The following is a 21,597-nucleotide window of genomic DNA, read 5'->3' as shown; positions in this document are numbered from 1 at the left end:
GAGTGAGGAATGACCTGTTGGAGCAGCGCATGCAGCAGTTCGACGCCATGGAGCAGCGCATGTGACAGTTTGAGGTCTTCATGTCCTCCATGGGAGTATCAGCACCATGTCTTGGTACTCAGTCTTCACCTGCACACGTAGGTAGTACGTCGTCTGTTAGTAGTGCATCTGCAAGTATGATTTATATTGTGTATAGGACAAAATTAATTTCAATTTGTTTTAATTACCCCTTTAATTTTGCAAGTAATATTATATACTTTAATTGTCTATATTATTTGTAGGTAATTCGACAACGGTTGGTACGTTGTCCCCTGTTGGACGACGGCTGAGCCAGCACTCCACTGTCGCTACACCTTCGCCCGCTACACCATTCCTTGCGCAGCAATCGCCGGTTGGCGAGAACACGCCTGGGACGGTACCTCGTGATTCGCAGGAACGCCCTTCAGATTTATAGATATTTTGTGTAATTAATTTTTATTTGTAAATATTTGCGTAGTTAACGAATACGTTATTAACTATTGGTTTGTGTAATATGATTTTGTGCTGTTTTTGGGTAAAATCAATATTGTGTTATTTGTGGTCGGAAATAATAAAATTTGAAAAAACAAAAATTTATTAACCCAAATAAATTTAAATAACCAATAACAAAATTAAATTGAAAAAAAATTCCAAATTGGATTTTTTATTTAATTATTTAATTGTATTTTTAATTTAATTTAAAAATACAATTAAATAATTAAATAAAAAATTTATTTAAATGAAAAATTCAATTTGGAATTTTTTTTTTAAAATAAAATCGGTTTGACACGTGTATGAAACTGTGCAGTTAATGACTTGCACATCTGACACGCGTCTCACGCGTGTCAAAATGCACGTGTCTATCTGTTTGACACGTGTACGACACTGTACACGTGTCAAAATGCACGTGGCTATTTGCATGCATTTTTGTAGTGCCAGGTGAGTCCAGATCTGGAACTGGGGGCTCCGTAGCCTCGAGAAAATCGCAGTACCAGGAGGTTGAGGAAATTGCCGGGTAAAGGTACAGGTATTAGGCGACTTTTTCCGACAAAAGTATCATCCCAAAATTTTCTATCAGGTCTAGGATTTCTCTTTTTTTTTCACCATCATATCCATTTCTTTCACAATATTCTATGTATATATCTCAAAAATGACAAATGAAGAGAATTATTTTATACACCAACAGATCTATATATATTATCACTAATTTGCATTGAGCATAGCCAGAATCTTATTCCTTCCATTGACAACCTCTTCAAACAGCTTATTCACTACAGCTTCAAACATCTCCACGCCCTCTTCGAGAGCCAAAGAGCTTTTCTTCAGCAAATCGATACTCTTCCGAAGCCTTTCTCGATCCCCTGCTTCTTTGCCCTTCAAAACCTCTTCTTTAATATCTAAAACCGCCTTCTCTACAACCTTATTCTCAACCAAAACCTGCCTCCTTGTGTCGTCCTTCCCCTTCAAGAAGCAATCCACAAGCCTCCCAAGTGAAACTGAGAATAACTTCAGTTGAGGAAACTCTCTGTAAACTTCCTCCTCCTTTCCAATATTGGAAACTGGGTAGAGAACTGCAGAAAAAATAAGCTTGCCCATTACAGTAATGGTGCTTTTAATGGCATAGATGAAACGGATCTTAGTTTTAGGCATGCCGGTGATCTCGAATAGATTCATATCTTTCCACTTCTCAACCCCATAAATGTTCTTGCTCCAACTTTCTAATCTCTCAATCTCAGTCATGGCAGTTGCTTCTGGAATCTCGTTGTCATCACAGAACTTTCCAACAGCGATGTCAACCATTAGCCGATACCTTCCCATCCCGGAAATGGCTGATTTCAGAGAGTTGCATAAGTCAAGGAGATCTAAGGTCTCTTTCATGTACTCTTCCAAGATATTTATGCCATCCCACGAACAGGGTACCTTTTCGTAACAGAGAAGCATCTGGAAGTGAATCTTCCTCAGGAGATTGGTGGCTTCAGAGCACCATTTAAGGGAAATGGAACCTTCAGGTTGTAGCGATGTTTGAAGCCTGTCGATATCGGTAATCAGAGAAGAAAATAACTTGACGGGTTCATCAACGTCGGCGATGGAAGAAGAAGATGGTTTTCGTCTGCGTAGAGGTGGGAAACATGAAAGTAACACCATTTCCATCGTGAAACATATAATTATGATGAATTTATATAACTGTAAAAATCATTTTCAGCATCTCCTTTGTTTGATGCTTAACCCACTTTCATGAATCAGTACTTTCCAGCTAAAGAATTTATGCAAAGTAGTTTCATGAGCCATCATGATGGATTTCTTTAGCTTCATAATATGAACTAGTACTTTCCTCCCATAGGTGGCAAAGAATATGTGGCGCTTACGACTTAAAAACGTCATTAAGCGTTTGATAAAATTGTGTTTCGACCTTTAAAAACATCATTAATGTGTCATATCAAAGTTAATAGAATTGCAACATGTATCCTATTTAATATCTGACATTACAAAATACACTTAAGATTTTCCACCTCATATTTTACGCCACGTCATTAGCATGGTAACTTTGGAGAAAAATCTAGGTCTAACAAAATCAACCACACCGAGGTTGTTCGTTTTCATCATCAATAAGTTCTCCCATAGATTTGGAATGAACGCTGGTAGAGGCACGAACTCAGGCGAAAGAAGATGAACGGCGAACGGTGTGGTTAAGAACTGGATAAAGAAGATGAGAACGTACAGCCTCGGTGTGGTTGATTTTGGTAAACTTAAGGTTTTTCTCCAAATTTACCTTCCTAGCCGACACGGAGTAAATTGTGACGTGGAAAATCTCAAGTGTATTTTAAAAGTAAAAAATTAAATAAGATATGCGTCACAATTTTATTAGTTTCTGACTTAACACACTAATAAAATTCATTAAGTTATTTGACGAAATTTGATAGTCAAGAGTGATTTGTTTTTTTTACACGTCACAAGAAACTCTCATAACATTTTAATTACAAATCAAGTAAACAATATGAACTAATTTTACAGTTTTTTTCCTTGTAATTAAGCAAAAGCCTAAGTTATCAATTTAATTGATTAATGGCTGACTTGTCAACCATACACTCTTAATAATTTTACTAATTATCAACTGTAATTTGTAAAAAAATTATAGTAAAAGTTGTAATACCATGAGTATTTTTCCTTGTTCCTTTGCTCTTGTAATCTTGTACTATGTATTTGCAAAGGTGAATGTATGATCACAGTGCGCCAAGCAATGTTTTACAAAACCTTTAGCATAGAAAAGATTATCACCAAAACTGCAACCGTTTCTCGACTCTTCTTTTCTCTCTGGTCCAGAAGCTCTCCAACAAGTGTGTGTTCGCCAAAGGGGAGGTTTTTGCCTCCCCTCTCGGCTCTGGTCTTCCACCTAATCTTTATGGGCTAGTGTGGCTTTTGTTCACCCCACTTGTTCACAATGGTAGGTGCTATTGTTCTCTCAACCTCTGGGTTGTAGAGCTTTTAGTCCTCTCGGTTAGATCCGGTGAAGGTTGTTGTCCTCCTAGCTGTTGGGGTTATGGAACTTGTTTTATTTGCTTTGTATTTTGTGTTTTTGTTGCAAAACATCCCTTTTGAGACGTCCAAGGGGAGTGACCGTTTTGTGATTTTTCCAACCATTTTTCGAATAGATCTGAGCTGATTCACCGGAAATATTGCGACATGTCCCCTTTATTGTTGCTCGCTGTTGGCCTCTGATTTTGCCGCCTCAACTTTCGACAGTGTTGGACCTCCATGCTCGGAGCGTAGCTTGCACGCGTCATGGTTGGGGCTGCGTGTGAGGCCCACGCTCCATTTTTTCCAGTCGGGTTGTTGGTGTTTTCGGAACGGCCAATGTTCAACTACAGTAGAGGACTCCCGGGGGCAGTGCATGTGATACACGCGTTGGCGTCAGGGTGATTTTTTGCCTTTGCCGACTCTGAGTTGTGTTTCTTCTTGTGTTTTTAAACAATTTACCTTTATAATTTTCAGACATTATGAAAATCTGTTTGATGGCTTGAAAGCTAGATCTGCTTCTCTTTCTTTGTGTTAGGATGTGCTTTATTGTTCAGAGGGGCTTAATGGCTGCTCCTTGTAATGTTTGTTTATTATTTGGTAACAGTTGTTTTTGCATATTCTTGATCTTTGTCACAGTCTACCGTTGGTAGCTGCTTTAAGTCAGGATTTTTCTGGTTTTGTGGGTGGAGATTCTTCATTTCTAGCCATTGTGATGGCCTTCGGGCAGTGAAATTTTGCCTTCGGGTATTATATTAGCCTTCTGTGCTTCTTTATTTGTGTTGGCTTTTAGCCAAATGTTGGACTCATTTTCAATAATGAAGGTTCCTTTTCTTGTGTTCAAAAAAAAAAAAAAAAAAAAAAAAAAAAAAAAAAAAAAAAAAAAAGAAAAAAGAAGATTAGCACCCTCTTTTGCACAAGGAAAACAAGCATATAAATTGGATTACATACCAAAAGATAATTGAGCCTCTGTCTCTCTAACAAAGAGCACTCTCTAGTGTCTAAAAAAAAAAAGTGTCATTTAGCTTCCACGAGAAAATGAGGATATTATTCACTTTCCACAATCTAAATATTGTGGTTTAAAAATGTAGATTTAGTATAGTATAGAAGTACCAATTGCAAATGTAGATTTACTCTGCTCCCTAAAAGGATGCCCCTGCACAGTTAAAAGTCTTAAGACAGGCGTTCAAGGCACTTCATAAAGGCATCTGTGTGTTCAGGCTTCCCAACAGAGACACGCACATAACCCTTCAATTCTTTGTTGTTGTAATGACGGATCATTACACCCATTTTTGCAAGGTCCTCCTGTACCAATATAAGATTATCACAATTTTTTTTTTATCTTTCTCTAACACTACAATAGGTTCAAAGCAAAACGAGCAGCGATTGACTTGTACAATATCTTTGAAAGAAACAGAAAAGGCAAGACCATCTTCATGGACCACCACCTACCAATAGAACCCTAAGCTGATCCTCCAAATTACAGCCCAAACTAACTGGATAGCTGGTTTGATGGTTACCAGGCTAAACAGTCGAGCAAGACCGAATCTGATTGCTAAAGCTACTAAAGACTGGTGAAAGAGACTCTTCTACGGACCCCGACATGCTACATCTAGGCACACAAGTCTGCAACATGCATCTAATAATTTAGAAGGAAAACAAATATAGAGTACACGATAATTTGGATTGAGATCCGGTGCAATAGCTCTTATCTAGCCCTTTCATTTTAAATGAATGATCTAGATCGTGACCAAACATATGACAGAGAAAAGTGTGGCTTGCAATGCAAGGGGTAGATGTTGGGGTAGCCGAACCACCCCCTTTGGCCATTGGGGTGGTTAGGCCACCCAAGTCGCCATTTTGTAGTGGCCGAACCACACTCTTTTGCCTCATGAGTGGTTCGCCCACTCTCAAACCAACCATTGGAGTGGCCAAACCACCCCCGTGACCAAGAGGGTGGTTTGGCCTCCCCTAAACCACCCTTGGAGGTGGCCAAACCCCCTATATGGCTAAAAGAGTGGGTCAGCCACCCCCCAAAAAACCACCCTTTGGGAGTGGCCAAACCTCCCCTTATGGTCAAAGGTAGGCCACCCCAACCAGCCATTAAGGGAGGCAAAACCACCCCTTGTGGCCAAAGGAGGTGGTTCTGCCATCCCAACAGCCACCCCTTGCACTGCAAGCCACCCTTCTTTCTCTTTCTTTTGTGTTTTCGCCATATGGGCCATTTATTTTACATGGACATCCTAGATAAGAGATTTTGCCCCCACTGCAATAACCGGATCTCAGTCCCCATTATCTACATTTTAGTCCATTTTCCTAGCTGGCCCATATCGATCATAATTTTGAGTAGAAAACTTCATCCGAAATTATTTTGTAAACTAAATAGCAACGTGAAGTGAAGGACACAAACATTTTCCCATGACAAACTAAATTTGAAGTATTGTCTCCAAAAAACAAATATTTTAAGAAAAGGAAAGGAATCATCTTGACAGCTACATCAGACAATCAAATCTAACTCTATATAAGAGATTAGGATTACACACACAGACATACAGGAATGTATGACTGTCTGTCTATACAACGCAAATATTGGATACAGAACCAAAAATCTTTTAACATGGTAAAGTAATGATATGAGCAAGCAAATTACGCACCTTCAGTTTCTTAGCATCCATTCCAGATGCAACCTCACAAAGAATGAAATTAGAATGGCTTGGATATGGATTGAGGAATGGCACTTCCTTGAGAAGATTAAAAAGCCTCTCCCTTTCTTGTACCAAAGCCTCTTTCACTTCCTGGTAGAGATTGCTGATTCATATTAGACATGGCATTGAATGGAAGTAGTACTAATTTATCCGTAAAAAAATATGAATGGTTAATGCATATTATTGCCAAAGTCCTAGCCAATAGGCTGAAAAGAGTTGTAGAGAAGATTATTTCGAAGTCCCATAATGCATTTGTCAAAGGCAGGCAAATTCTAGATTTCGTTCTTGTAGCTAAAGAGTGCTTGGATAGCAGGATTAGGTTCTGTGTTCCAGGTGTGCTTTGCAAGCAAGATCTACGAATCTACGATCATGTCAACTGCGAGTTTCTTTTGTACTTGTTCAAGAGATGTGGTTTTTGGGAGAAATTGCGTATTTGGATAGCCCATTGTATTTATACGGTGCGCATTTTCTTCTTTGGTGAATGGTTCCCCTTCCAACTTCTTCAATAGCTCCTGTGGTTTGAGACAGAAATCTGCTATCTTATCTGCTCTTTGTCATTGTTATGGAGGCTATTACTAAAATGATTTCTGCTACTGTAGATGGGGGCTTCATTTCAGGCTTCTCTGTAGGGTCTAGGAACTCTTATTTACTTCATATCTCCTATCTTATGTTTGCATATGAAACTCTAATTTTTTGCGGGCCTATCCCAGATTGCATCTGTTATCTGCAGGCCTTGTATTTCGCGTAAAAGATGCTTCAATGGCAAATTGCTTGGAGCTTGCTAGTGGTCTTCACCAGTGGAATATAAGCTTTATTAGAGCAACTCATGATTGGAAAGTGGATATTGTTACTTATGTTTTTTAATTTGTTGTATTCTCTTAGATTAAGACAGAGAGGTAAGGACAAGCTTCGTTCAGTCCCTTCCAAAAGAGGGATGTTTGGTGTAAGATCTCTCTATAATGTCCTTGTACCTCATGAGAGTGCTCCTTTTCCCTAGAAATGTATTTGGTGGCATAACGTTACCTTGAGAGCGGAGTTCTTTGCTTGGACAGCCACCCTAGAGAAGATCCTCGCCATGGATAACTTAAAGAAACGACATGTCATTGTAGTTGACTAGTGTTGTATGTGCAAAAAGAGTAGGGAGACTGTGGATCTTCTTCTCTATTGCGAGATCACCTATACTTTGTGGAGTGCTATCTTCAATCGTCTTGGGTTAGCTTGGGTCATGCCTAGAAATAAACTTTTTCGCTTGTTGGAGAGGGTTGGGAGGTAGTCATTAATGTGTAGTTGTATGGAAGTTGGTTCCGTCCTGCCTTTTGGGGTATCTTGGGAGGGAAAAAAAAAATTATAGATGTTTTGAAGATCGCGAAAGAACTGTAGTGGAACTAGAGTTTTCTTCTTCAAAACTCTTTACCTTTGGATAGTTGCCCTAGATCTTAATTTGCTTAGTTTTCATAACTTATTTCATATTTTAGCTAGGTGTTTCTTTTGCATATTCCCTATGTATTTTGGGTTGCGCTTTTTGCAATGCACCTTTTGCACTTCTAATGATAATCGTTTACTAATAAAAAAAAAAATATGGAGAATACTAATAAGAATAAAAAAGAATTAACCTCAAGATATGTGGGATTCTGCAAAGCTGCACAAGCAGATACTTCAGCAGCCACTGAAACATTATAAGGTTGCTTTGCTCTCCAAAGATACTCGATGATGCTCAAAGGAAATGCTCCATATCCAACACGAAGACCAGCTAAACCTGCACCAGTTGTTCATTTGCAATTTAAGATTCTGAACATTTCACATAAGGAAAAGGAAAAACATTTCCAATTTTTTTTTTAAATAAATCAATATAATATAATAAATAAGCCATTGGACAAACATTTGTGGATATGACTAACCTCCCATATCAAATACAAATACATAAATCCAGAAAAATTAAATCGACTATCAACTAAAAATGAATATGATTAAAAAAATTTAAGTACAAACCCACTTCATAAATATGCTACATCAAATGGTGCCCATTACTGGACCAACATATAAATGAGTTGAGGAAATCCATCCATCTCCGGAATTTGTTTTTATATGATTCAAAATGTACATTCTTGCAACAAAGCTCACACAATCATGTAAGGGGAAAAGTTAATTAATTAAAAAAAAAAATCATCATTCCTTCCATTCTATAAAGAACCCAAGTTGCTGATGTTACTCACACAGTTCATTTTAAAGATAAAGGGGATTGACCCAACACTGATGAAATGATTTTATCTATAATACATGCTACATCAATCGGTAAATTAGTTGTCCACCAGGGTTTGTGAGCAAGTTCAACTGAGGATGATCCATTTTCTGCACGTTGCGCATGCAACAAGATGTTATGAAATGTTTAAATACAAAAATATCTCAAAATTATGGTCTAACTTTCATGGGATCTAATTTAGATCCTCCGTAGCTACTCAAGCTACTATGAGTTTTACTTATTTGTTTCTTTACATTAGTAAATCTTCTACATTTGTTTTACAGGAAATGGGCTCTAGTTAAGGCCCATGGTCTTACTTTGGTCAAGTTATATTACTGGGTCTTTATGCGTTCTTTCCAAATCTCCTACTTTTAATATTTGGAGACCTAGACAAATTAGAAATAGGAGTAGCCACGAGGCAGTAGCTTATAATTATTGTTGAAACAACTCCAACTCACCAAAGATCAGTGGCTTTTGAGAATATTTTGGCGCCCATCAAGCCCTCTCCAAGGTTTTGCGATGCAATTTCAATCCTCAATGAGACGTCTATAGCATCTCCTTCTCATCCTTTAGTCCACATCTGTAAATCCTATAAATTTTATAAGTCCTATTTTAGAGCCCCAATTTTCATGGACTCAACCCTAGTTACTACAAAGCTCTGAAAATAAGAGCTGTTTACAGTTAAAACTATTAACAGCCCAAAATAGCACCACCAAAACTCGTCTTTCTTTCTTCCAAACCTATTACTCAGTGGCATCTTCACAGATTATAAACTCATATAGGTGCCTCCTAACCTTTTCCACTATTAAAACCTAAAATTGGCAACCCCAAATCTATAACTGACTGCAATACATCACTGAATGTCTAGCGACCTTTCAGCCATAAAAATTGTTCTTTTTAATCCCAGTTCATATTATCAACTTAAGTATACTCTTCCACCCTTTAAAACTTCAAAAGCATATACTCCTCCTAACTGCCTACCATGGACTAAACTGTAGGCTGCCTTAGTCAAGTTGGAAGTCCTGTCCTAAGTCACACATAATCCATAACCAAATACATGTTTAGATAGCAAGAAAATATTGGTCCCAAACCAGCAGCAAACAATGCATAACTTATCAAAAAAAAATGCAAACAATGCATACTGAAATCATGGATGAGGTAGCACATAAGGTCATAGACATGTGTCAAGAGCAGGGAATGAGCATGAATGTGAAGCAACAGCATCTTCAGAGTCATTTATATAGGACATGAGAAAGGACAAACTTAATGTCACTTTCCTCCAGATCATTACTTTGAAGGAAACTGAGGAAGTTTGTCTACTATCAATGAGAGTACCAAGACAATAACAGCTATTATCAGAGGAGGTGACATGTACAGATAAAGGGGTCCCCTCAAGTTTCAGTCACTAGTAACTTGCTGGAGAATGTTTGAGTCACAGGTCACGTGACCTGATACAAGATAAATTCCCTTAATAAGAACCACCAATTACCATATCAATTAATCTTTGTGGCTTCGTGATTTAGTATCAGGATAAGTCAATGGTTTTGTTTCCAGCAGAAAGCAGTACATAAAAGGCAGAAATATACGTAAGGCAAATGAGATGCCATACTTATTAACAACAATGGCAATTACGAGATATTCTTGCTGTATCGGCCAATACTCTAAAATAAGTTTAGTAGTGTTTTATGAACAAATAATAAATGTTATAACAAGAAGAAAAAAAAAATGATAAATATTATTGGACCAGACTTTATAACTGACTTTAAGGCAGCCAAAGGACAGATCATAAACAAGAACCTAAAGTAAGTGTGCAACTATATATGTTTCTCTGGTGTTGCACATGATTTGGACATCAGTGACGTGAGGTAATTTACAAGCCAAACAAATCCATATATTAATTCAGTCAGGCAGAAATTCTGGTAGCCATTAAAGCTAGAGTTTGGCTGTTGCGAGACAGACATGCTTTGATTGAACAAAACCAGTAAGAAAGGCAAATGCATAATGGTATTCACGAGTAGATTATCTTGGGTCATGTGCTATTAAAGACACTAACATACTCCATCGTGATTAGCTTGCTTTTTAAGTATCTGTTGAACAAAGCATAACAACAGGTATCTTTTGTCTACAGATAAAATTTTCATTTTTTATAAGTTTTGCTTTGGGTTATAAAATCCCCTGGCATATCTTATAAAAAACAAAGTATAAAAAAATAATTTTTTTAAAAAAAATGTTAAAGGGAACACAAGTTAGGACCCAAATGCTGGGAAACTGCAAAGAAGAGATCTATCGCATGTAGATGAATGTAATACAATTTTATGGACTTCTCTTCTCAGTAAAATTGTATTTTTAAATTTTTTTGATAAGTTATAAAACCAATCTCATTGAAAGCGTAAGGCGCCCCTAAGTATACAAGAAGTATACAAAAGAAACAATCTAACTAGAAAGGGCAAAACGAAAAAGAAAATCATTAAAACTAATCGCCAAATGAGACACATACGCCGCCGTCTAAAGATGCAAAGTTTCAAAGAACATAGAACCCATAGTCCTCTCCATGTCCTCAAAATTTCTATAATTTTTTTTCCCTCTATAAACACCAAAAGAGGCACGTAGACATCATTTTCCACACTGCAACACTCCTCGGATTGCCAAAAGACCACCAGCAATCATACAGATCTATAACACATCTAGGCATAACCTAAGACATCCCAAAGCGATTGAAAAAAACACTCCAAATAGCGGAAGCCACATCGCAATGAAGAATAAGATGGTCCACAGATTCTCCATTCTTCTTGCACATGCAACATTTGTCCATCATGATGATGCGTCGCCTCGTAAGGTTATCCAAGGTGAGGATCTTGCCTAGTATCACCGACCATGTAAAAAAGGTTGCCCTCGAAGAAGCCTAAGTCTGCCAAACACTCTTCCAGAGGCAACTACTACCTTCCGAAGAAGCCAGAGATTAGTAGAAGGATTTAACCTTGAACAAACCTCTTTTGGAAGGATTTCGCCACAGCTTATTTACACATCCTCTTCTCACTCTAATGGAATGCAACGTCTGGAAAAAGGAGGCAAAGCCATCTACTTCCCAATCATGTGCTGCTCTACTGAAGCTTACGTTCCATTGGTTGGAGCCGCCCATAAACTCCAAATTAGCCGCAATAATTGTATTTGTAAATTAGGGGACTTTAGTCACTGTTCTCATTCTATCCCAACTTACGTTTCTAATTCTCCTATTCCTTTTTTCTTTTTTCTTTTTCTTTTTTTTGTTGGTGGGAGGGGGGGGGGGAGTTTTTTTTTTTTGTTTTTTTTTTTTAAAGTAAATTTTAGATATATAGAAAGTGTTAGGCGCCCCTTAATACACTGTAAGTATACAAAAAGAAACACATAACTAGGAATAGAAAAACGAACAAGAAAATCGGCAAAGCTAATAGTCAATGGAGACAAAAAGGCCACCGTCTAAAAATACAACGAATAAAAAAACAAAGCTAAAATATCTTCCATTAGGCACCCCCTTCCAAATCCTCGAAACATCTAAGATTTCTTTCTTTCGAAACACACCAAAAGATGCAAATAGGCACCATCTTCCAAATCACAGCACTCCTCGGCCTTCCAGATTTCCACCAACAAGCAAACAAGTCAAAAAGTCTTCTCGGCATAACCCAAGACTTACCAAAACGATTAAAAATATTAGCCCACAAAGCGTAAGCCACATCACAGTGAAGAAAAAGATGATCTACAGATTCCCTATCTCTCTTGCACAAGCAACATTTGTCCACAATGATGATATACCGCTTCCTGAGATTATCCATAGTACAGATCTTGCTGAGGGCTGCCAACCACGCAAAAAAAATCGCCCTCGAAGGGGCCTGAGTCCACCACACACTCTTCCAAGGGAAACCACTACTACCAGAGCAAGCTAAGGATTTGAAGGACTTGATCTTGAACAAACCTTTTTTGGAAGAGACCCACCAGAGCCTATCCGCACAATCTCTACTCACCTTGACCGAGTGCAACACCTGAAAAAAGGAAGCAAAGACACCCACTTCCCAATCATGCGCCTCTCTCACAAAGCTCACATTCCACTGAGTAGAACCGCAGAAAGTCTTCCACCCTTTCCTGATGTTCTTCCACAACCCCACTACATAGGCACCTACAGGTTCAAGAGAGCACTACCCGCCCCATAAACTACCGAACTTTGGGGGGGGGGGGAGTGTTCCGAGACATTCTTCAACCTCTGAACCCTAGAGCATATAATAACTAATTCAAAGCAAATTTAAGAAAGATCAACAGTTCAGAACATAGAAGATAATAGATCTTACATTAGCAATTCAATAACAAGATCGGTGCTACCAGAACAGTATCATATAGGCTGACATGCAAGTTCCCAAATAATTGACTCTAAAGAAAAGGCATTAAAATATTTACATACCAGCTCTTTTGCTAAATGTCCGAAGAACAATTAAATTCTCATGCTTCTTCACCCATTTCATCTTGGACTCTATTCCTGAAAACTCAATATATGCTTCATCTAGCACCACCAATACAGGAAGCTCAAGGATTTTCATGAGAACTTCATCATCAATTACACTGCACATAAGTAGCATCGAAATATAATATGACAATTCTAAATATGTGACTAGAAAATAATGCATAAAGGTCAAACATTTTATAAATATAGTGTGCAGACTCGTTAGACCAGTAAAACCACACTAAAGTAAAGATAGAGTCCGAATTCTGAAACTCTGTTCACACAAGAAGAGGACACTTCTGTTAACCTCTTTTTCCTGCCATCCAGGCCCTTATGCATTCTACAATCAGGCCTTCTCTGCAGTTCATCCAGAGGTAAATAATAGAAGCAACCTTAAATTCAAGTCATGCCCCAATACAATCTCCTCTCTGTTCACACAAGAAGAGGACACTTCTGTTAACCTCTTTCTCCTGCCATCCAGGCCCTTATGCATTCTACAATCAGGCCTTCTCTGCAGTTCATTCCAGAGGTAAATAATAGAAGCAACCTTAAATTCAAGTCATGCCCCAATACAATCTCCTCTCTGTTCACACAAGAAGAGGACACTTCTGTTAACCTCTTTCTCCTGCCATCCAGGCCCTTACGCATTCTACAATCAGGCCTTCTCTGCAGTTCATTCCAGAGGTAAATAATAGAAGCAACCTTAAATTCAAGTCATGCCCCAATACAATCTCAGCAACTTCAGTTAATAACCCTTGAGAGAGCTAAAGATTGATTTATTCTGTCTAAAATGGACATGCACCAATATTAACACAATGTTAAAAGAATAGTTTATCTAACCATATATCCAAAACCCCATATTATGAACAGCTCTTGAATGGGTCAAAGCCTAAACTCAGACTAACTAGTTTTAGAAGTCTAGTTTAGAAGAAAGCTCTATGCAGATACTTTGACTTTTAACATATGTGCCTTCCAGAGGTGATCCTTCTCTTGAATGTGCTTGATTGTTCATTACTGGGCAGTAAGGTAAGGACACATTACAGACATCAAGTCAATCATGTAAAGTAATTATGCCAAAAATACATTAAGAAAAGAAGCAACAGACATTTACCTCCCATCTGGATTATTGGGAGATGTTAAAAATATGCATTTGGGTTTCTCACGTTCAATAACATCTGTTATTTGTTCCACATTCAAGCTAAAGTCCGCCTTCCTTGGAACTGCAGAATAACATAATATTGCAGGAGATTATTCACATCTGATGTGACAGAGAAATGAAAAGCAAAGCAGGCAAGAGAAATGACAGAAGTTTAAGGACTCAATAATGGAGATAAACCCAAGAATTTACATCAATGAAAGAAAGAATTAGAAACTCTAAAAACTTGTGGAAGACCTATAAGAAAGTAGAAAGTTTATGTACCTTTTATTACAAGTGCCCCATTAACTGCAGCATCAAACTCATACATTGTAAAGGTCGGAGGGCAGTCAACAATTTTGTCACCAGGATCAAGCACACATCTGCAGCATATATTAAATAACAACAGAATCTGTAAAAGATTAGGAAATGTTGACTGCTGTAGGGAGATAAACACTAACAGGCATTTTAATTTGGAAACGTATAAAGATACAAAAATCCAAATCCTAACCGCATAATCAAATCAATGAGCTCATCCGCACCACATCCTGCAAGAATATAATCAGATTCAAGTCCTGAATCTTTGGCAAGGGCAGCCCGCAAGCGACGGCTTTCAGGGTCTGGATAGACATATGGGAACTTCATTGAGCCCAAAGCTTCAAAAACCTACAAACAATCTGAATTTTCTATTTAAAACAGAAAGGGGTATTAACACTCAGAACAGTGTCTGCAATCAACACAGACTCTTCTTCGACTTCAAATCTTCTCGACACTAAATAAATATTTCTTTAACATCTTTAAAAAAAGCAAAGAATTTGGTTTTTGTTACCTCTGGGGGAGGACCATAAGGGTTTTCATTAGCATCTAACTTGATAATTTCCTCAGGCTTCCTTCCGAGATGCGATGACAAAACCTGCAAGAAAGAACCCAATTCATTTATCTGGACATCAAATTACTAATTCACATAGATTTCCATTCAAGTGACTCATAACCAGGGTTGTTAACTGTATAAAACTCAAAGGGACAAACGTCACATGCAACTTAAAAAACCATTATCAGTATTGACCAACCCCATCTCTAATAGCAACAAACACCATCATCTATGAAATTGATTGCCTTTTTTTTCAATTTTTAACAAGTAAACAAACATTAACCATTTACAATATCAATTATATAGCAGCCAGTTGGGTTGAAGGAAAACTTGGAGAACCTGTTGTAATAAAATCCTTTTCAATTAGTAATCAATGAACATGATAACACTCAAAGCTAGTAGTTGATTTTGAACAAATATACAACTAAATTGAGAGACAGTGTAAGGGTTCCTGATTAAGGTGGCATGCCATTGTCAAATTTCATTAATTGCCAAAACCAGGTTAGTGAAAGTATTGATGAGTTTAGAGTCAATGATCACCAAAGGTTCATTGTGCTTTAGGAAAGAACCTTAGTTAGCATGGCGTCTATGTTGTGTGGACACATAGCAGATGGCCCTTAGTTGGTAGGGCTGCATAAAGGTTTCTTCAGCTTTAGGGTTAGTCCCTGACATTACTTTTTAAGCTTGTTACTTGACCTACTTAGGTACACCAGTAAGCATAGCGTAGGGTAGAACCAAATCCTCAAACATCCATCTTCCCTCTCCACCCACAAGATGGGATCCACACACAAGATCGTGGAACGAGGTACAAATTAACTTGGTTTTGTAACTATTCTCCTGAATAACACAATGCATATGCAAGTACATTGCAAACATGCTTGCTACTAATGATTCATGAAATTTTAAGAGAAAGCCATTGATAAACTTCGTTGTCACAGACATTTAGCCAATAAAATCACTGGAGACAAACAACATATCATGAACGATTTATAACACATTCATCTCATTTGCATAACCTATTAGAAAATCCAGGGAAAAAAGAGTAGAAAAAACACAACCCATCCATTTTGACATTCGATGAGTCACATAATTTACACATAAGAAACAAGAAATGGATTTTTCAGCTCCTAGATGATGAACTATCAACCTAGCTCATTCAGGCCAAACATCTAGCAGCAAATAAATCAGCAGCAAAACCCACGGTAATAAATTTACTTCACAGGAATCAGAATCGAAATAATTCTTTTTTTCTTTTTTTCTTTTGATGAATCAGAATCGAAATAATTCTTCAACTTGATCTACACTGAAGTGGATGGTAAATGAAATCAGAACCGACATATAGCAACTTACTGACACAGCCCATTCATCCAAACCATCCACAACCTCAAACAAACATAAAAGTAAAAAAAGAAAATCCTCAATCTTTGTCACAAAGAAACAACTAAAAGAGCAAAATCAGACAAAAGCACAAATGGGTTACTCACCCAAACGGAAAAGAAGGAAATGGGTCGGATTGAAGTACCTCAAAAGGCAAAATGGGCTGGTAAGGAGATAATTCCCTCAAATGGGGTCGAATGAAGGAGTCACCGGTCAAGAGCCGTTTACCCTCATTGACATGTTCCACTGAAGGAACAATGGAGGCCATAGCAACGACCCGCCGGCGGTTTCCTTCGATTGAGCAACTGGGTCTCTGCGATTGAGGTACCACAAGTTGTTGAACACTGGTGTTGGGTTTGATGAAGCAGAGAGAGGAGGCGTTGTAGATGTCAATGACACCCATGAATCTCTGCATATTTGGAACCCAATGCAATCACAAATGAGACCAAAAAACACACGGGTCTGAGTGATAGAGATTCAAATACAGATAAATGAACTTCCAAAAAAAAAAAAAATACAGAGAAATGATTTGTATTGACCAGAGAGGGCGTGAGAAGTGAGAACAAGCGAGCAGAGCCAAGTGTCTATCAAGGAACAGACAGAACTGGGTAGGTCGTGGATACTTGTATTTTTTTGGGAGCCGGAGGAAAGGAAAATCCGAACTATGTCGCCGTCAGTAACCTGAACTTGACTTGCAAAGATTTTGATAGTTCAATTTATATTTTCAATCATTTTGGCTCAAAAAATATTATTTAATTTGAAAATTTCTAAAATCTAAAAGCTATATATAAAAACGGGCTTGCTTCAACAGTATTTCTTTCTTCTTTATTTTTCATTTGCGCCATGTAATTTCCTTTTTACATTTTATTAAGTTGTAATAACTTTACCCTTGCTCAGCTACAAATTCGGTCGATTTGATGACAGGCTTTTTGTCCTTTGATTCTCTTGCGTTTTGCAGTCCTCTATCAGCCTCTTTTTATTAAAAAAACAAATTTTAATGTAAAAACATTAAAATTTATTTATTTAATACAAATGGTCTGCTGGGACGGAAACCGTACCCCACAAATCATTTTCTCTTAAACTGAGAGAGCGTTAGAAATATGGGTGTAATTAAACTAGTACGTTCAAGACCCGCTCGATATTCGTCCGTTTAAATTTAATTCGAACTTAAATTTGTGAACTAAGAAATCCACTTTATTATTACAAAACTAATATGGTAGTGTCTAGTAGTCTTTGGATCGACCCTTATGCCAAACGCAAACAAGTGACTAATTGGAATTCTTAGTCCCCTGTATTATTTAATCCTTTGGATTACTGTTATCCAATATGAGGGCTATCTTTTAGTTTGAAAATAGGACTATGTTCTCCTCAACATCCAAACACCAAATATTGGTCTATTTAGGTTTTATTAATTATTGGGGTTATGATATTTAGTTTATGTTTTATTTAATTTTTAAGAATCAAACGTATTTTTGATAATACAGTAAGTGAGCGTTGCTCCGGGTTGTTGTTGGTAAATCAATAAATGGGTGTTGCCCTAGATTAGAAATAGGGTTAAAGTTCGGTCATAAATCTATTTAAATGTGATTTGTACTCTAATGGAGGCAAATTTGATGAATAAACACACATTATTCAAATTATTTTGAGGTGAAACCCATCTTTTCTTTAGTGGTGAGATTCTGCCGCACCCCATTGTTGGCGACCGAGACTCCGGCAGCCTAGTTTGGAATTTCTTCACTGCTTCTTTGTTCTCTGTTTGTTTTGACATCCAACCCACATCACTTTGTATTGAGATTCATGAGTCTTATGCTGCCATTCATGCTCAAATTTTTAATAATGGACCGTCACGGGTATATTAGCTTAGTGGGCCTTATATACACAAACTCAAGGCCCATTAAGTTACTAACGCCAAAGGCCTATTTACCTACTATTGCTCACTAAGCTACCAAGGCCAAAGACCCATTAACCTACTACAGCCTACTAAGCTAATATACCCGTGACATGGACCCATTTCCTTTTGTCAATCGGGCATATGCACTGATCCTCATCAGTATTCTCATTGATGAACCTCAAATCCCCCTAATCCCCCTTCCCCAACCCAACTCTCTTTTTTTGTTGGGTTCCTCTTGTGTTCCTTTGTTCTTGGGCTTTTTCTTTTAAAAAAAAAAAAAAAGTGCAGTAATAAGTACTGGCAAAGAACATTTGCAAGAGGTTTCTTGATACCTTGGGGGAGAAGACGATGACCATGACTTGAGGTTGAGGGAGCTTTTTGATGGTCATTAACACGAAGGGCCTACTTATTTCTTTTTCCCCCCTATACACATCATATCCCCTATACAAGACGGCAGCCCAGATTGATATCTAAAGCTGCATAACTTTCAGCAATATTAGCCAATATAAACTATATATATATATAAAACAAAAATCATCTAACTTGATAAAAAATTTACCTTACTTTGTATATTCATCAAAGAATACTTGCTATACATTTACACATAAACACTGTGATTGATTGATCAGCCTCTAATTTTGAGCTTCCGATGGGAGTTTTGCAGCAAGAAAAGCTTCTTCAAGACCTTCATGATCACCACCATGCCTGCTGGCTTCCTTGTTGTAAGCGCCGCGCCATGATTTTTGGACGTTGTCAATGCCTTGACACACCCCAATTCCACCATATCCCTCGAAGAAGACGTGTTGGATCTTGAAGTACTACAAGTTCTTGACAATTCTTCATTGAAATCCTCCCACAACATGTCCATCTTGTCCTCTTCATCATCATCATCATCATCATTCGCCGCTTTCCGACAACCTTGTACAGATGAAAAGCTCTTTCTTCGACTCTGCTCGATTGGTGATCTTGGTGGAAAACAATCTTCCTCGTCTCTTTGATCTCCTCCTTTGGCTGCCCCATTTGGTGGTTCTTCACGGCAAGAATTTGGAGAGGAAGCAGGAGACAGATGCCACAAAGGCGGCGAATCGATGCCACACGGCAAGGCGTCCCCGATTGTTGGGAAGCTGAAATCTTCTGTGGCCATGGCTCTGGTTTATCAGCTCTCTCTGTATGTTAAGAGAGATGAGAAGGATAGGGGAGTTGGGGTTGGAGGCCTAGGTGGTTGTTTTGTGAAGTTTAGTTCAACTGCTTCAACCAGACAAGTAGCATTGTTTTGTTTTTGGTCAATTTATTTAATGAAGAATCTAGGGGGGGGGGGGGGGGGGGGGTTCACTCAGTTTATATCTTCAAGGTAGATTTTTTCGTCTTAAATAATTAATTAAATGATTAAGTTCAACTATTTCTATACGTTTAAGAGCATTCACATTCAGCTGAGCTAACCAGCAAATATTTGGCTAAAAAACGTATTTTTTTTTTATCTTGTTACCCGTCTTTTCAATTTAAAATATTCTTTCTTTATCTATTTTCACTATTCCCAAATAGGAAAAAGAATCATATTAATTTTTTTATTAATATAAATTTGCATTGGCGGATGTATAATTTTTTTGCTATTTTGGCTAGCCTGATGTGAGTACTCGCTTTTAAGATAACTGATAACATGGTATCAGAGCAAATTTTTGAACCCTGTCTTCGTATTTTGGTTAGCCTGATGTGAGTGCTCGCTTTTAAGATAACTGATAACATGGTATCAGAGCAAATTTTCGAACCTTGTCTTCGTATTTCACCACACATTTCAATTAGATATTTTATATACTGGGTGATTAAATTCATAATTTCTTATCAACTTAAACTTTTGTGATAACCGGCTCTCAAACTAATCAAAGTTCAATAAAAACAAAAATGATTAAGTATCCTTGTCTAAAAGTATATAGTATATGTTTAAATAAAGAATAATATTGAAAATTAAAATTAACAATAAAAATATAAACATATTTTTTGCTGTTGCTTAAAATGTGTTGACTAGGACAAAGGGTGATAAAGATAATAACAGTGAACTAAAGATATCTTTAGTACCAAGAAAGAAAGAAAAAAGGTACCCAATATGGTTACCTAAATTTCATGTGAATGAAATATTAAGCTACCTTTAATCACATTCTCTCCAAATGGTACAAGTTTTTCAAAATTTGGAAAATGACTTATGAGTCCTGATTTATGAAGTAGGTTAATTAACTCATTCTGCTGATTTGGCAACAATTGGGTAGAAGCAGCCAAACCCATTAGAAAAGGGGAATGGGGACATCTCATCTGCCTCCGGATTGACAGGGGAGGATCCCTTCTCCTTCTGCTAATATTTCCACAGTGGCTTTGACAATATTGCTCTGAAAGGGACTGTTCTACAACTCACTCTCTCTCTCTCTCTCTCTCTCTCTCTAAACAACTTCATTTCTATGAAATCAATCACCGTTCGCTTCACGCTTTAATTATCACACTTGTAACCTAGCAAAAATAGCCGTTTTATCCAAATTTTTTGAAAGCGTTTTCATTTCTCTTTTTTTACGCGTTAACTGTTGCACTCATAACCTAGCAAAATAGCTGTTTTATCCAGATGTTTTGAAAGCGTTTTTCACTTCTCTTTCTCTACGTGTTAACTTCTGCACTCGTAACCTAACAAAATAATTGTTTTATCCAGATCTTTTGGAAGTATTTTCACTTCTCTTTCTCCGCGCGTTAATTATCGCACTCGTAACCTAACAATATAGCCGTTTTATCCGGATGTTTTGGAAGTTTTTTTTTTTCTCTCTCTCTTTTCTTTTCTTTAATCTATAAAATTTACGCTGGATTGACCAAGGAAGCCAGTTGTCTTCTACCCGAAATTTGAATACTGGAGAAGTCCTGGGTAACATGGTATGGAGGGTGGAGTTAATGATGGAGCAGAAAAGAAGGTGCTGAAAATGACCGAGAAAGTTGTCAGTCTTTGGATCAACTGTGCCAACCAATTTGGAAGGCATAAATATATTTTGCTTGGCCTGAAAAATTAATTTCAATGGGGCCATCCTACGTTGGTAGCTTGCTTCCCATGCCTATTCCCCTTTTAAAAAGGAAAGGGAGTAATTTTATAAAAAGGTATCGAAATATCAACTGTTTTAAAAAAATAGTACTGAACTTTTAAGCGTCTCAAATTAAGGTATTCAAATTTCTAAACGTCTCAATAAAGAATAATTCATTAGGATTTGCTGTTAAATCCTGCCCAAATTTTCAAAATACCTTTGTGTTTATTTTTTAAAAAAAAAAAAAAAAAAAAAATTAAAAAAATTTTCAAAGATTCAGGAAAAGGTATTTTTCAAATTCCGTTAAATTCTGACCAACACTTAAATCCTATC

At 37.4% G+C, this 21,597-nt stretch overlaps 3 protein-coding genes across 4 annotated transcripts; all 3 read right to left on the bottom strand.

The window, feature by feature from the left end:
- Positions 1-1,163: 1,163 nt before the first annotated feature.
- Positions 1,164-2,169, bottom strand: LOC133865697 (uncharacterized). The gene has a single exon (XM_062302132.1). The coding sequence runs from the start codon at positions 2,167-2,169 to the stop codon at positions 1,222-1,224; it is 948 nt and encodes a 315-aa protein (XP_062158116.1). The 3' UTR covers positions 1,164-1,221.
- Positions 2,170-4,441: 2,272 nt separating this feature from the next.
- Positions 4,442-17,025, bottom strand: LOC133865692 (histidinol-phosphate aminotransferase, chloroplastic). 2 transcript variants are annotated; one of them, XM_062302122.1, is made up of 10 exons: positions 16,866-17,025; positions 16,472-16,735; positions 14,908-14,991; positions 14,590-14,744; positions 14,364-14,461; positions 14,055-14,163; positions 12,905-13,062; positions 7,850-7,992; positions 6,186-6,326; positions 4,442-4,836 (listed from the first exon to the last, which is right to left on the bottom strand). In XM_062302122.1, exons 2-10 carry the CDS (start codon positions 16,727-16,729, stop codon positions 4,705-4,707), a joined length of 1,278 nt encoding a protein of 425 aa, XP_062158106.1. In that variant the 5' UTR covers positions 16,730-16,735; positions 16,866-17,025; the 3' UTR covers positions 4,442-4,704. The 2 variants fall into 2 exon arrangements, with proteins under 2 accessions (XP_062158106.1, XP_062158107.1); XM_062302123.1 differs by lacking the exons at positions 16,472-16,735; positions 16,866-17,025 and having other exon boundaries at positions 14,590-14,755.
- Positions 17,026-18,457: 1,432 nt separating this feature from the next.
- Positions 18,458-19,501, bottom strand: LOC133865698 (uncharacterized). Its single transcript, XM_062302133.1, has 2 exons — positions 18,777-19,501; positions 18,458-18,693 (listed from the first exon to the last, which is right to left on the bottom strand). The coding sequence occupies exon 1, from the start codon at positions 19,359-19,361 to the stop codon at positions 18,843-18,845; it is 519 nt and encodes a 172-aa protein (XP_062158117.1). The 5' UTR covers positions 19,362-19,501; the 3' UTR covers positions 18,458-18,693; positions 18,777-18,842.
- Between the last annotated feature and the right edge of the window lie 2,096 nt (positions 19,502-21,597).

Source organism: Alnus glutinosa, chromosome 4 (genome assembly GCF_958979055.1).
Source record: "Alnus glutinosa chromosome 4, dhAlnGlut1.1, whole genome shotgun sequence".
In the NCBI taxonomy this organism is placed as follows: domain Eukaryota; kingdom Viridiplantae; phylum Streptophyta; class Magnoliopsida; order Fagales; family Betulaceae; genus Alnus; species Alnus glutinosa.
Note: the sequence above shows the minus strand (reverse complement) of the source record. Positions and strands in the feature narration are given on the sequence as shown.

Coding starts and splice junctions, on each gene's coding strand:
- LOC133865697 (XM_062302132.1), bottom strand. CDS start 2,169: ATGGAAATGGTGTTACTTTCATGTTTCCCACCTCTACGCAGACGAAAA.
- LOC133865692 (XM_062302122.1), bottom strand. CDS start 16,729: ATGGGTGTCATTGACATCTACAACGCCTCCTCTCTCTGCTTCATCAAA. Junction 14,745..14,907: donor CTTATGGTCCTCCCCCAGAG/GTAACAAAAACC, acceptor GATTGTTTGTAG/GTTTTTGAAGCTTTGGGCTC. Junction 7,993..12,904: donor GACATTTAGCAAAAGAGCTG/GTATGTAAATAT, acceptor CAACTGGTGCAG/GTTTAGCTGGTCTTCGTGTT.
- LOC133865698 (XM_062302133.1), bottom strand. CDS start 19,361: ATGGCCACAGAAGATTTCAGCTTCCCAACAATCGGGGACGCCTTGCCG.